At 38.4% G+C, this 12,025-nt stretch overlaps 1 protein-coding gene across 2 annotated transcripts in view; it reads right to left on the bottom strand.

The window, feature by feature from the left end:
* The window catches only part of CMIP (c-Maf inducing protein), a 139,400-nt gene that overhangs the window by 59,247 nt on the left and 68,128 nt on the right, over nucleotides 1–12,025 (bottom strand). For both annotated transcript variants that reach the window (XM_062586544.1, XM_062586545.1), the window contains exon 2: nucleotides 6,534–6,659. In XM_062586544.1, coding sequence (XP_062442528.1) covers nucleotides 6,534–6,659 — 126 coding nt within the window. The remainder of the gene's footprint in view (nucleotides 1–6,533; nucleotides 6,660–12,025) is intronic.

The following is a 12,025-nucleotide window of genomic DNA, read 5'->3' as shown; positions in this document are numbered from 1 at the left end:
ACTGTAGAGGGAACTGGAATTCATCTTTGAATTGATGACAGTTTCACCCCAAATCAGAGTAACACCATATAGGCCACCATTTTCACTCTTTGTTTCAATTTTGCAGGCACTGTATGCAATGGTTTTGCCTATTTTGTGTTTTACTTACTCCTCTGTAACTAGGAACAGTGATGTATTTCTACTCAAAGTCACGTCACAAAATGGAAGCCTTTATCTATGAAATGCCCCTTGCTGAACTGCTGAGAAAAGCCTTGAAACATGAAACAGACCCATCATTAGGTTCTTCCTTCACCTGATCCTTAAAGCAAAATCATGTATTTTAGGGTTGGCTTCTGCTTGAGTTTGGGCCCATATCCCTCCCAGTTTCAATTTCACACATATACAGAGTTTTGCAGGCTTAGGATTTACCTATCGTGCACTCCTAAACTCCAGCACTTCTGCACTAAAGTCATCACTTCCAGTGCAAGGGCACCTACATCCTTTCACTCAGCTGACAGTATCTCCTACTGTATTTATTCTGCTCTAGCATGCAATAAAGAGGAAAGAATGAGACACAGAAGACTTTAAATAGGCTTTGATGAGATATTTAGGCTGCACTAGAAAAGATTTTTTGTTGTTGTTGTTGTTGTTGTTGTTGCTGTTTTTCTTTTTTTCATTTTTGCTGTTGTTTTTTACTCTGTCTTGCCTGCAGCGTGGGTCCTGCTCTACTCCAGTAATTCTTACAGGTACATTTTTCAAGTTAAAAAAAGGACTCAGCCTGGAAATGTTTTGCCTGCTATTACAAGTAGCCATTAAGACAGGAATGAAGCACATAAAAGATTTTGCATATATCTAAATAAAATGCAGTTTGGGTCCCTTTGTAGGCAGCACTTCGAAAAACTGTTTCACATTTCCCTCCACTAGCCTGCTAAGCCCCAATTCTGCTAGAAATTTTGTCCTCCCATCTAATGGCTTTAGCTGCATGGTGGGTGGTACCAAGGTCTGTTGGGAGCTTTTTGCACAATCCAGACCTCCCACTGGTTTTTGCACAACCACAACACATAGTGGAAAAGCACTTTAGAGAACAGAAAAATGTAGCAAGAAAACCCTTAGAAATCATGAAAGACTCTAAACTGCTTGTAGTTTATTTATTTATTTATTGTTCCAACAAGTAGGAATACAGTGTGCCTACTTTAAGTGATCTTTTCTTGAGGTAGGCTGATTGTGAGGTTTTACTTTCTAATTTTACTTTTACTTTCTGATTTTTGGGGTGTAAATGTTCAAAAAGCCCCTTTGGACCTGAGAGGACACCAACTTTACTCACGGGATTAATTCCAATAGTTTCAAACAGACTGCTCACAGCAGGAAAATTGTGCAAGAGAATAAATGTCTGCATATACAGAGTTTTGGTCAATATGAATACATTTATAACTTTGCTCAAAAAGGGAAGTATTTTTCTCTGCAACCCAACTACTTCACTTCTTAGTCAATGAGTAGGAATACACTTTTTCATTAAAACGTAGTGAACTTCTAAAAATGAGATTTTTTTCCTAACAAAAATAGGAACCTGAACAATTGTTTCATGCCACTATTAGAGCCTCTGTGATAACTTCCATCCTGGTGAGAAAGAAACAAAACAGAAACCTGGGTGCTCTGAGAAACAGAACCCCCCCCCCCCAAACTGTGCAGGAAGCAAACTGTTCCAGAAATGACGCTAAAGCTCAAAGCTAATATGAATGCTCGAAGCTCCACTGATATCAATACGCTTACAACAGCTTGCATCAACAGATGATTTGTCCTTTCCACCTCTACGGCCGTGCTACCACACTCCTTCAATGGCAAACTAGCCCTACTGCGCTACCACAATGCTTTTTACTGGCACATGCATTACTCAGAGAACTACAAGAACTGCCTTGTCCATATAGCAAAAAATGCCAATATTTGTGCTTGCCGTCCTTCACGCATATCCTCCTAAGGAACTCTGCCATCTGAAAAGAAGTGGCAATAAGAACGGGGATTTGAAGATCCAGGTTCTAAGTTTTTCACCTCTGCCTGGTTGTACTGTGTATTTCTCTTTCTTTCCCTGCATTGCTCTCTAGTTAGAAGAATGGGTTTTTGTTACACTTTCCTCCAGCTGATAATCATTACCGAGACTCATAACACGTTGCAGGCTTCTTTGCACCAATTTACTATCAATCAGTTTGACTCAGCTCCAAGATCTCCATGCAAAACCTACCGCACACGGGAACAAGGGCAGAGAGCAGCCCCTGCAGATTCGCTCCGGACTGCAGGAAGTTGAATCCCCGTGGCGTGCACGCTGCTCTCAGCTGCAGTCTGTGCAAACTTTGCATCTCGCTCGTGCATGTCCCAGAGGTGAGCTTCTGTTACAACTGACAGACCCACCGTTCAAGCTTCGAGGTACACACAGAGTTGTTGGTTATTGCTAGAAGAGCTTTTCGCTTCATGATGCCTCAGGAACTGTACAGGAATATTCCTTGTCTCTTTCAGTTCTGCGGGATTGTGGACCGTGTATGGCTCTGCTGTACCAGCACTGGCTGGACTCATATTTAACCAAAAGCTGGGTTCTCAAAAGAGAACTCTATCCAGGCATTTTTTTTTTTTTTTTTAACCAAAAAAAAAAAATCCAATGGAAACATTTACCATGGGGACTCCCTGGCAAAACAGTGTGCTCAAGCACCGAGCTGAACGTGCGAGGGCTATGTTTGTCAAGGCTTCCTGTTCTGTTTGTTTTTCCTTCTGACTGCACCCGATTGCCACGAAATGAATAAAATAACACTAGCGTTAGGGTTGGAAGAAGTAGCTTTAAGGCATTTAGGACTCATCTGAAAGAAAGAAAACCTCATGGGAAAAGCAGGCAGGTTTGCCATAAATGAAATATTATCTTCCTCCTGGGACCCTTTCTACATTCGGTGCTAGGCAGTTTATAAATTTCCATCCTCCCTAATTTCTTCACTCACTTTCAAGAGGTTATTTCATTTTTTTCATTATCAATTGCTGCATCCTCTTCATCGTCATCCACACAATACCAGGAATGTATACAGTATTTTATAAATGGAAAGCAGGAAGACCAAAGTTTAGCATAGCACAAAGAGGTTCAGTTATTACCAATACTAAAGTGCTTACACTTTTTCATAGCCTAAATTTAGCTCCTATTTCCTGGCCTAAAGAGCTTGTGTCCTATGAACCTTTTTCCAGCAAAACCCTCACTCACACCTGGTTGCGTGACAGGGAAAAAAGAGAGAGAGAGAGAGAGAGAGAGAAAAATCTGTGAGAGTTCACTCCTCCTCACTGGAACAATCTGGAATCAAATCATTTGGCAATGGAAAGAAAACATAAGCCATCATAGCAGCATGTCTAGAAAACTGACTTTCCATGACTCCCACAAGGGATGATGAGAATTCCCAACTGCTGAAACAAACACTGTGCTTTGAAATACGTCTCTGCTCAGACAATTGTGCTTATACAACAAACACTGAGTGGGAAGCGCACACACGAAGACGACTTTTCAGTGTGATCCCCGTCCAGATTAAGCTATTTGCTGCCTGAGAAAAAAAATCCTCCTCTGAAACCCAGGTAGATGCATCCTGTTATCATGATCTGATTTCCTAAGAGAAGCTGCATCACCTCCGGCGCTGTGTGTCAAATTTCATGCGTTAAAATAGGTTGGGATGGGTCAGTATTTCTATGGGAGGACATGAGGATGATGTAAGGAAAGGTAATGGCACTCTTCCTTCTCTGACTCATTACTCTGCAGTAATAACCCAGAAATAGACCTTGGTGACAGCAGGCAAGGGGATGAAAACTCAAACATGGAATATAACTCTCTTGTGGCATTTATCATGCCTAGCACAGGCAAAGACATGAAAGATGTCCTAATACCACATGCTGACATCTTGTTACAAGAATTGGTTGGAAATTAATTTCCATTCTGAGGGAGATTCCATCAATCTGAAATCTATTTCTGATTTGATCAGAAATAAAAGTAGCTGGAATTTTAAACTTTTCTGCAAAATAAAAATTCTGAAAAAGCTATGATTCAGCACTACTAAAATGCTACAATTTATGTCAAATTGTGACAGTAATATCACATGGTACTAAAGATCTTATGATAATATACAAAAACATATTAAAAATATAAAACTGAAATTAATCAGAAATACAAAATCAGAAAAAGAATTCAGTTCAAAATAGTTCATTTAAACATATAACCTCATTTAGATGAAGTATTTAAAAAAAATCATCATCATCAAAACTGCACTTCAGAAGGAGCATTATTGAGAAGATGTTTTGGACTCTTTTCACTCGTTCCGCTATCCTACGCTTCCTGATTCCAGAGTCTGACATTACATGGCAGTATGCTGCTGCTAGGGCTGAATGATTCTGTAAAAGATCTGAAGCCCCAATTTCCCATAAATGCATTGAAGTCTCTTGGAAATCTGGAAATGCTTAAGTGTGCAAGAGAAAATTTCTCAGCATCTGTTGCTCAGAGCCTCAGTGAATGTGTCTTTTGCATACTTAGATTCTTTGTCACACATACCAAAGACTGTCTTCTGAACTCGATCAGTACATAAATCTAGTTTTTGTATCTTGATTTCTTAAGTATACTTACATGATTTTCAATAACATTTTGGTCTTATTAATACACATTACAACTGTACGTGGGAAATCTGTTTTTATACTCCCTTTGACATGGTCACATTTAATGAATCCAGACACTACAAATGAGCAACTCATACTAAAAACATGACTAAAGTTTGTATTTTCAATTACACTGAAATACAGTCAAATATAAACATAAGAGAAGCCCAGCTCACTCCATTTCTTTATCAGTTCCTATGAGGTTGCACAAAGATCGCAATTTTTTCAAAGAAAATACCAAAGCATCCACGTTAAGATGTTCATTTCTTACAAATGTAATCATTTGTTTTTTTAAAAAGAAACAAATGACAGGCTGCTCCATTTAAAAGTCTGCACGCCCTAACACATTCCCTTTAAACTCAGCAGGGAGCCATGGGTTCAAACCTTCTCTTGTTTATTATTAAGCAAGCCAGTAAAGGTGGCCACCATAAACTATGAAATAAAGACTCCAACAGATATTTTAGAAATGCAAATGTAACTATCTGGCTGTTAAAACAGATAAAAACGTAAATGCTAGCACCACTAAGCAAATTTAAGGAAATAAACAGAGTCAAAATTATCTCAAGGAAAAAATCAAAATTGTCCAACTCAACAAATGAGTTTCTCTCTTAATAATATAATTAGCAAATTATACGAGGAAGATTTTTACAAAAAGGGGACCTTAATCTAGCTTTTGGGAAATCAGAGTTCACCTTCCTGCTTCCCCCAAGGTCACACACGGTAGAGGCTTTTCAAACCACAGAATCAGGACTTAGGTGGACTTGCAGCAGCCTGTCTGAAATTCAGATGCCCAACACTCCCTGGAAGCACCAAAAAAATCAGTAACTCATTTTGAGCCACAGAAATTTGCCAGGCACTGAGCACATGTATATGCTCAGTGTGGTTTTGACCACATGCCTATGTGCCAGAGACATCTGAAAATGTACCCAAACCCTATGTACCAGAAGAACCCAGTAAATCACACATTCTCAGATTAACCCAAGATTACCTGAGCTCCATTGTTTTCAGATTAAAATGGGGGAATGACTGCAGCCCCCTTTTGCAGGGCTGCAAGCAGCCACACATTAAAACTAGCAGGGACCCTCTCCTCAGATGGAACCATACAATTTTCAAAATCCTCGCTCACAAACTAGGCAAAACCCCAGGACTAGACCTGCAAAGTAAGTGAAAAGGAGCTACACATGAGTCAATTCAGTCTTTTCCAAGTTACAACTATTCAAAATTCTTTGGGAGTCAAACAGCTGGGTTTTCAGTTGCTTTTCTTTTCTTACTGTAATGTAGCTTCAAAGGTCAAAGTATTCTTCTGTCACTAAACTTGGAACGATCTCAGACCTGCAAAATCTCAGAAGTGCAGAAGAAAATCTGGAGTAATGTAAATACAATGCCTTCTATTCAAAAACAATTCTAAGAGGACTGAACACAGCCTCTGTATTTATCTGTATCTATATACGTATCCAGCCTCAAATAAAATGAAGACCAGGTATCTTTAAAAAAAGATACCCATTAATTCCCCTGCAAGTTACAGATTTCCTGTAAGAGCTGGAGGATAAAATTCTTGACTTGTTTCATACGGCAATCAGACTATATTAATACAATTGTTCCAGACCTTAATCAGCGCACCGTTCCACGAATGACTACTCAATCACAAAATCAGCAGGAAGATTAAACCACTGTGGTGCAAAATTCTCATTCAATATTCTCAAACAATATGAAAAGTTTCAAAAGTAACACCCTGAGCAAATTTGCTGGCAGGTAAGCAACCTGACAGCAATAAATTATCTGCCTTTTCTAAGTCCAGCTAATTAAGACTAAGACTTCATGAACAGCAAACAGAAATTCAGAGAGACTCATGTAAGAGAGAGAGAAACAGAACTGTAATGCTGTGTTTACAGTACCTGTAGTAAGACAGTACCCCCCGGGATTGTGAGCTGTAAACAGTACTTAGGGGCGTTCTCCCAGGACAGCAGTTGAACATCTTCAATAGCACTGTAGGAAATGGAGTTTTCCATGTAACCCGTTGGCTGCAAGAAAACAAAGGAGAGGAAAAAAAAGTGTTTACTTAGTCATCAGAAGCTTCACAATTTCAAAGGAAGAGCAAAAAATCAAAATTATTCTTGGTGTTGAAAATATCTGCGTAATGTGTAATTGTAAAATATAAAATTCATATATAGGATATTCAACAAAGAGATTGATCCACTCACTTCTATCCAACTTGTTCAACTGTAAAACTTGAACAATAATCTATAAGCAAGATAAAACGAGGATGTGGTGCCTGGAATACTGAAATTTCACAGACTGAATTTTTTGCTATTGTTTTAGACCAAAAATCAGTAGTTAAACAGAGATATGAATGCTTCTGGCCATGCATATGCAATCACATGCGGGAAGAAATATCTCAGTCATACAGACAGAACAGCAGTACATTATATGAAGATAGTTTTATTCCATACATTCTTGTTCTTCTCTCTGTCTCCAAAGGTGATCAAGCACATCATGAAAATCTAGATTGCTGCATTTGACAACGGTTCTTGGGACTCTGAAATTCAGCCTTTGGCTTTCAAACTCAACCAAAACAGAGTAACCAACCTACTCATCTCAGCTCATAGATAAGTACCAGTTTTCTGCAGAGAGTGCTGATGCTCGATTTCAAGTAAAAAGTCACAAATAAAACATAAATAAGTAACTACACATTGCAGTTACATGCACAATGTAAATTGAGAGTAGCAAGAAAACAAAACTAAACATGAAACTCCTTACCAGTATCCCCATAATTCTTAGGCATTATAGAAGGGTTTTTGTACCATTATCTTCGAAATACACATGCTCATGTGCAAGCACACATAATTTTATGTTCTCTACACCAATGCATACACACAGTGATACAGCTGTGTATCTACTGAGTATGCATCTGCAGACACAAATCTTTATGCTTTTTAAGTAATTCCCATACTTAACAGAGGTCCTCGAAGACTTCATTTATTTTGCTTTGTTATAACATAAACAAAGCCATTTGTATTGCTATAGCTAGCACAAAAACGCTGATTAATCCTGCTATGTGGATAAGCCCTCACATTGGCCATTTTTTTTTGCAGGAGGAGAGAATTCATTATATTTATGAATTATTTTCTGCTACGCTTTACTTCTAACTTAAACTTCTAAAACTTAGTCCCACCGTCCCTTACAAAACAGTTTTTTTTAACTGACAGCCTTGCAACGAGGAAGAAAAGGGAGAAAGCACATCTGCCTCAGGGGCAAACAGGGTCAGCTCCTAGAATCACAACACAGGATTCCCGGGGGCGAGTGCAAAATAAGCAAATTGCTTTTGGAACGTCTCTACTTTGTATTGGTACAACTTTCTTCCATAAGTTAAGTAGGTGGTGCATCTGGAAGTCATACTCTTAAGTAATACACTTTCTGTGTTCACAGGGCCATAAACAGCCACTGCCAAAACGCTATTGATGGTCCTATAATAAAAATTTGCTGCAGCAAAAGAGTCAGTTGTCTTCTCAGTAAGAAAAAAATAAACAAGTCTAGGAATTGGGGAGGTGTTCACCTTATGCTAGCCGTTGCTGAAAACGATTTTCACTGTTGCTTTAACAAAAAACTTGTTATGCAGGAAGTATGATAAACTTCTGCTTATTCATTTACCCACAATATTGTTCTACACTAGTGACTGGAATCCCAGTGGCTTAATGCTGATACTGTACGTCATGCTTTGCCTACTGGAGAGTAATTATCTTGTTCTCACAGGAAGCCAAAGGCCCGAGATCCTTTGGTAATCAGCATTACAACACTCAGGGAGAAACATGAAAACAGCCAGTATAAAATCTAGTATGCTCAGGAGGCAAACTTATCAAAAACATGCTCTGAGAGACTGGAGAAGGGAGAAATGCAGGACTAGCAGATGCACAGGTAAAATGAAATGAATCAAAGCAATTTAAATTTCTCTCTTAACAAGATGCTGACTACCCTTAATACCTCCATTAACTTCAAAGAGGATCTGAAGAATTCTCACTGAATTTGTTCCCAAGGGAACCCTCTTCTACACCTTAAACTGCCCATTTAAACATCCTTAAAGATAACTGATCCCGTTCAATTGCAGCTCTGTAGCCCTATAACAAAGGGGCTAAATACTGCATAAACTGGTTCTCATAGAACAGTTTTTTTCTTTAGAGAGAATGAGAATAATACAGAATTCTGCTATCTTCCTGTTAGAGGATGAGAGTACTACCTAAATTGTAACATAAAACTATATAGATGGTTAATTTCTCCAAATTAAAGCATTATTTCAATAGGGTAGTTTATATAGCACTCATATGATCCCAACTCCATAGTCTACCTAGCTAGTCAAGGCTTAGTTATCTACAACACAGTCGCACCTCGCACAAAACTTTACTACAATTCTGTTTGCTTTGCTATCTCACATGAAAGAGAATAGCCCAAATCTATTTTAATCCCTAAAAATCATGCAATATGTATTACTTCTACTTTCATTAAAAACATCATGTTCTAGAAAGTGAAGTATTTTCAGAGCAGGTGATTTCAAGCTTGAAACGTATGTTATAGACAGTTTCACCTCTACTAGGCACCCGAAAGAGGCTAAAGCTAAGTGATTTATTATTCTGCAAAGCTCCCCAAAATGGTGCTTTTAGATGCTGTTAAACAGCAAAAACCATATTCCCACATTAGGGTTGCGCAAAAATGCTTTAAAGAAATACTGAAACAGAGCTGTGCTCAGACATGAGACTTCCTAGACCTCATGGGAACTCTGTTATTGAACCCACTTTAGTAACAGCAAAGCCTTCATTCTTTCCTACGCAGCACCACGTAGGACAGTGAGAAGCTCCAAAAAGATGCTCCACACAGAGACATAAAGATCATAACGCTGTCCTTTACCTAATCCTTGCACAGAGACGCAAAAAGAGCGGGGTTCCCCTACTGCTTTCACAAAACCAAGCGCAGTTCAGCCCTTTATCGGGAAATGGACGGAGGTAAAACCACAGCCTGAGTCATTGGTTCCTCTTCAAACACAGGCTATTTTGACATTCAGGTATGTGAATGTCAATCAGTTGTGAATCACTCTGGCTGATAAATAAGCAGTGTGAGTGCCGAAAGTTCTTGCTTTCCAGTAGGTCCAGCTTGCATATATCCCTAGAAGATGCATTCTCCCCTAAAAGGTTGCTCCATGGGAAATTCAAATCATAAGAACATCTATGACCAGAGGGATCTGGACATTTGAAAATACCTTAAAAAATAAAAATGTGAGACCAATCCTGGGTGGTTTACTATGAAGCGTTTGGCATTAATACTAGTTTTACATTTTATGTAGCAGTCTCCCTTCCATCCTACTCCACACTCCACCCACTTTGTGTCTGCCAGAACAAATATTTGTCTGGCTATGGTGTTAGGCAGATCAGGGAACTTTAAAAAAATTATTTTATTTATTTTTTTTTTCACTTTTGCCAGCTTATTTTTTAGCTGGTTCAGTCTGATTTGTCACACGGACACAGAAAGGGTTACGCTAACTTAGGGGACAGCATATCATGGGAAGGGAATAAGCAGTGAGGACCAGAATGCTTCAATCTAATGTTAGTACGAGACATTTCATAATCAAAAAACACAGCATCTTTGAGTAGTAATACATCACACTCAATTGTAAATAGCTTTATTTAAGAAAATAATAATCTTTATTATTATTATGCCTGTCATTTTTGACGGGAGATCTATATTACTTGACTAGGTCTGAAATCTTTAAAATGAAGCAAGAAAATTCACTTCTCTTATTCATGCTACAAAATTAATCATAACTTAGGAAACTTTGGCCAAAGAAACTATGTATATGAGTTTACAGTTTTACAGTTCCAGTTTTAACATCTGACTATTTGCTGTTGAATATGTTCTCAAAAAATGCAGGAGATTTTTAAATGAAAATAAAATTTATTACAACAAACAAAAACCTTAAGTCAAGGAAACGTTCTTCTCTTCACCTTGGCCTTTAATCTCCTAACAAAGCATGCAACTTTTCCATTAGAGAATTAGATACATTTTAACCTCAGTGAAAATTTTGACTTTTTTCAGTTCCATTAAGTTCCCTTCCGTTAACCATGGAGCTTTGAAACAATTTTATTTTTTCCACACAGCAAAAGCTATTCTAAATCTAAATTTTAGGGGAATAGAATGCTCTTAACATTTATGCTCACGCGTAAAACTGGTTTTCTCTTAGCATTTCTGGGAAAAGTCAGCAGCAGCAGCAGACTACTCAATAATGCAAAAATCTGCCCACTTGTTTCCATGGGAAATTCTAAAAGGAAAGAATAAACATGACGTCCATTGTTAATGAGGCTTGTAAGCACTTACTCATATAATAATGTATTAAATCTTCAGCTGCATATTTTCCAAAGAAAGCATCTAGAAAAGATGAATTTTACAAATATAGAGGGTTATCTGCATTATAACATATTTAGACAGACTGACATAACTCCCACCAGCACAATAACAATAAAGACTGATTTTCCCAATTATATATTCCAGATGGGGGGGGGGGGGAGGGCTATTCCCGACTCTCGCTCTTCCACTAACAGGTGCTTATTTCTCTCTTGGTTGTTCTCAAGAATAAAGGATGTCACTGTAGCCCACCATGATGAGCGTGCTGTATTACAAATAAGTTCAGCATACCCAAATAAGATTCTCTCTTGCTGAATAACATGTAGGAAGAGTTGATTGTTCTTCAAACTTTGGTGGAGGAGGAGAGTATTCAGTCAGTGCACTGATAGGTAATGGACTCTGAAACTGCCAAAAACAATGGATGATTTGAAATAAATCTCTTTTAGAAGACATCCATGGCTCCAGAGAACGCCCCTGCAAATGTAGCTATTTCAGATAACAGCAATTAACATCTTTGTTCATTAACAATATACCCTATCAGAAGACATTTATCAAGTTAAGCAATTAGTAGTACTATGCCATAATATGCAGCGCAGTACAATTTGTCTCTCTCTTGATACGGAAGAATTTACTGCCAAGCACACTTGTCATGAAGACTTCTAAGGGTTTAAAGTCAATGTTAATCTCATGGAGATTATCGTGATAAGAAAACAGAAAAAAAAAATAATAGCAGACACACACGCAGCTCTGTCCCAAAGCTATACACAAGAAATCCTAAGCGTCCTTGCAACAACTTTTGCATCCAATCCACCTTACTTTCTGTATCCCTCTCCTGCCCATCAGCACCATTCCCTTCCTAGCCCCAACCGATAAGTAAGACATTACACAGGTTGCAAAGGGGAGAGTCAAGAAGAGACAGGGGAATTTGCTTGTTCTGTGTATCACAGGGTAGGAAAAATATGGGTGAAAAGGGTGAGTAAGCAAGGGACCACGTGGAAGGGAC

The sequence above is a fragment of the Rhea pennata genome, chromosome 13, assembly GCF_028389875.1.
Source record: "Rhea pennata isolate bPtePen1 chromosome 13, bPtePen1.pri, whole genome shotgun sequence".
In the NCBI taxonomy this organism is placed as follows: Eukaryota; Metazoa; Chordata; class Aves; order Rheiformes; family Rheidae; genus Rhea; species Rhea pennata.
Note: the sequence above shows the minus strand (reverse complement) of the source record. Positions and strands in the feature narration are given on the sequence as shown.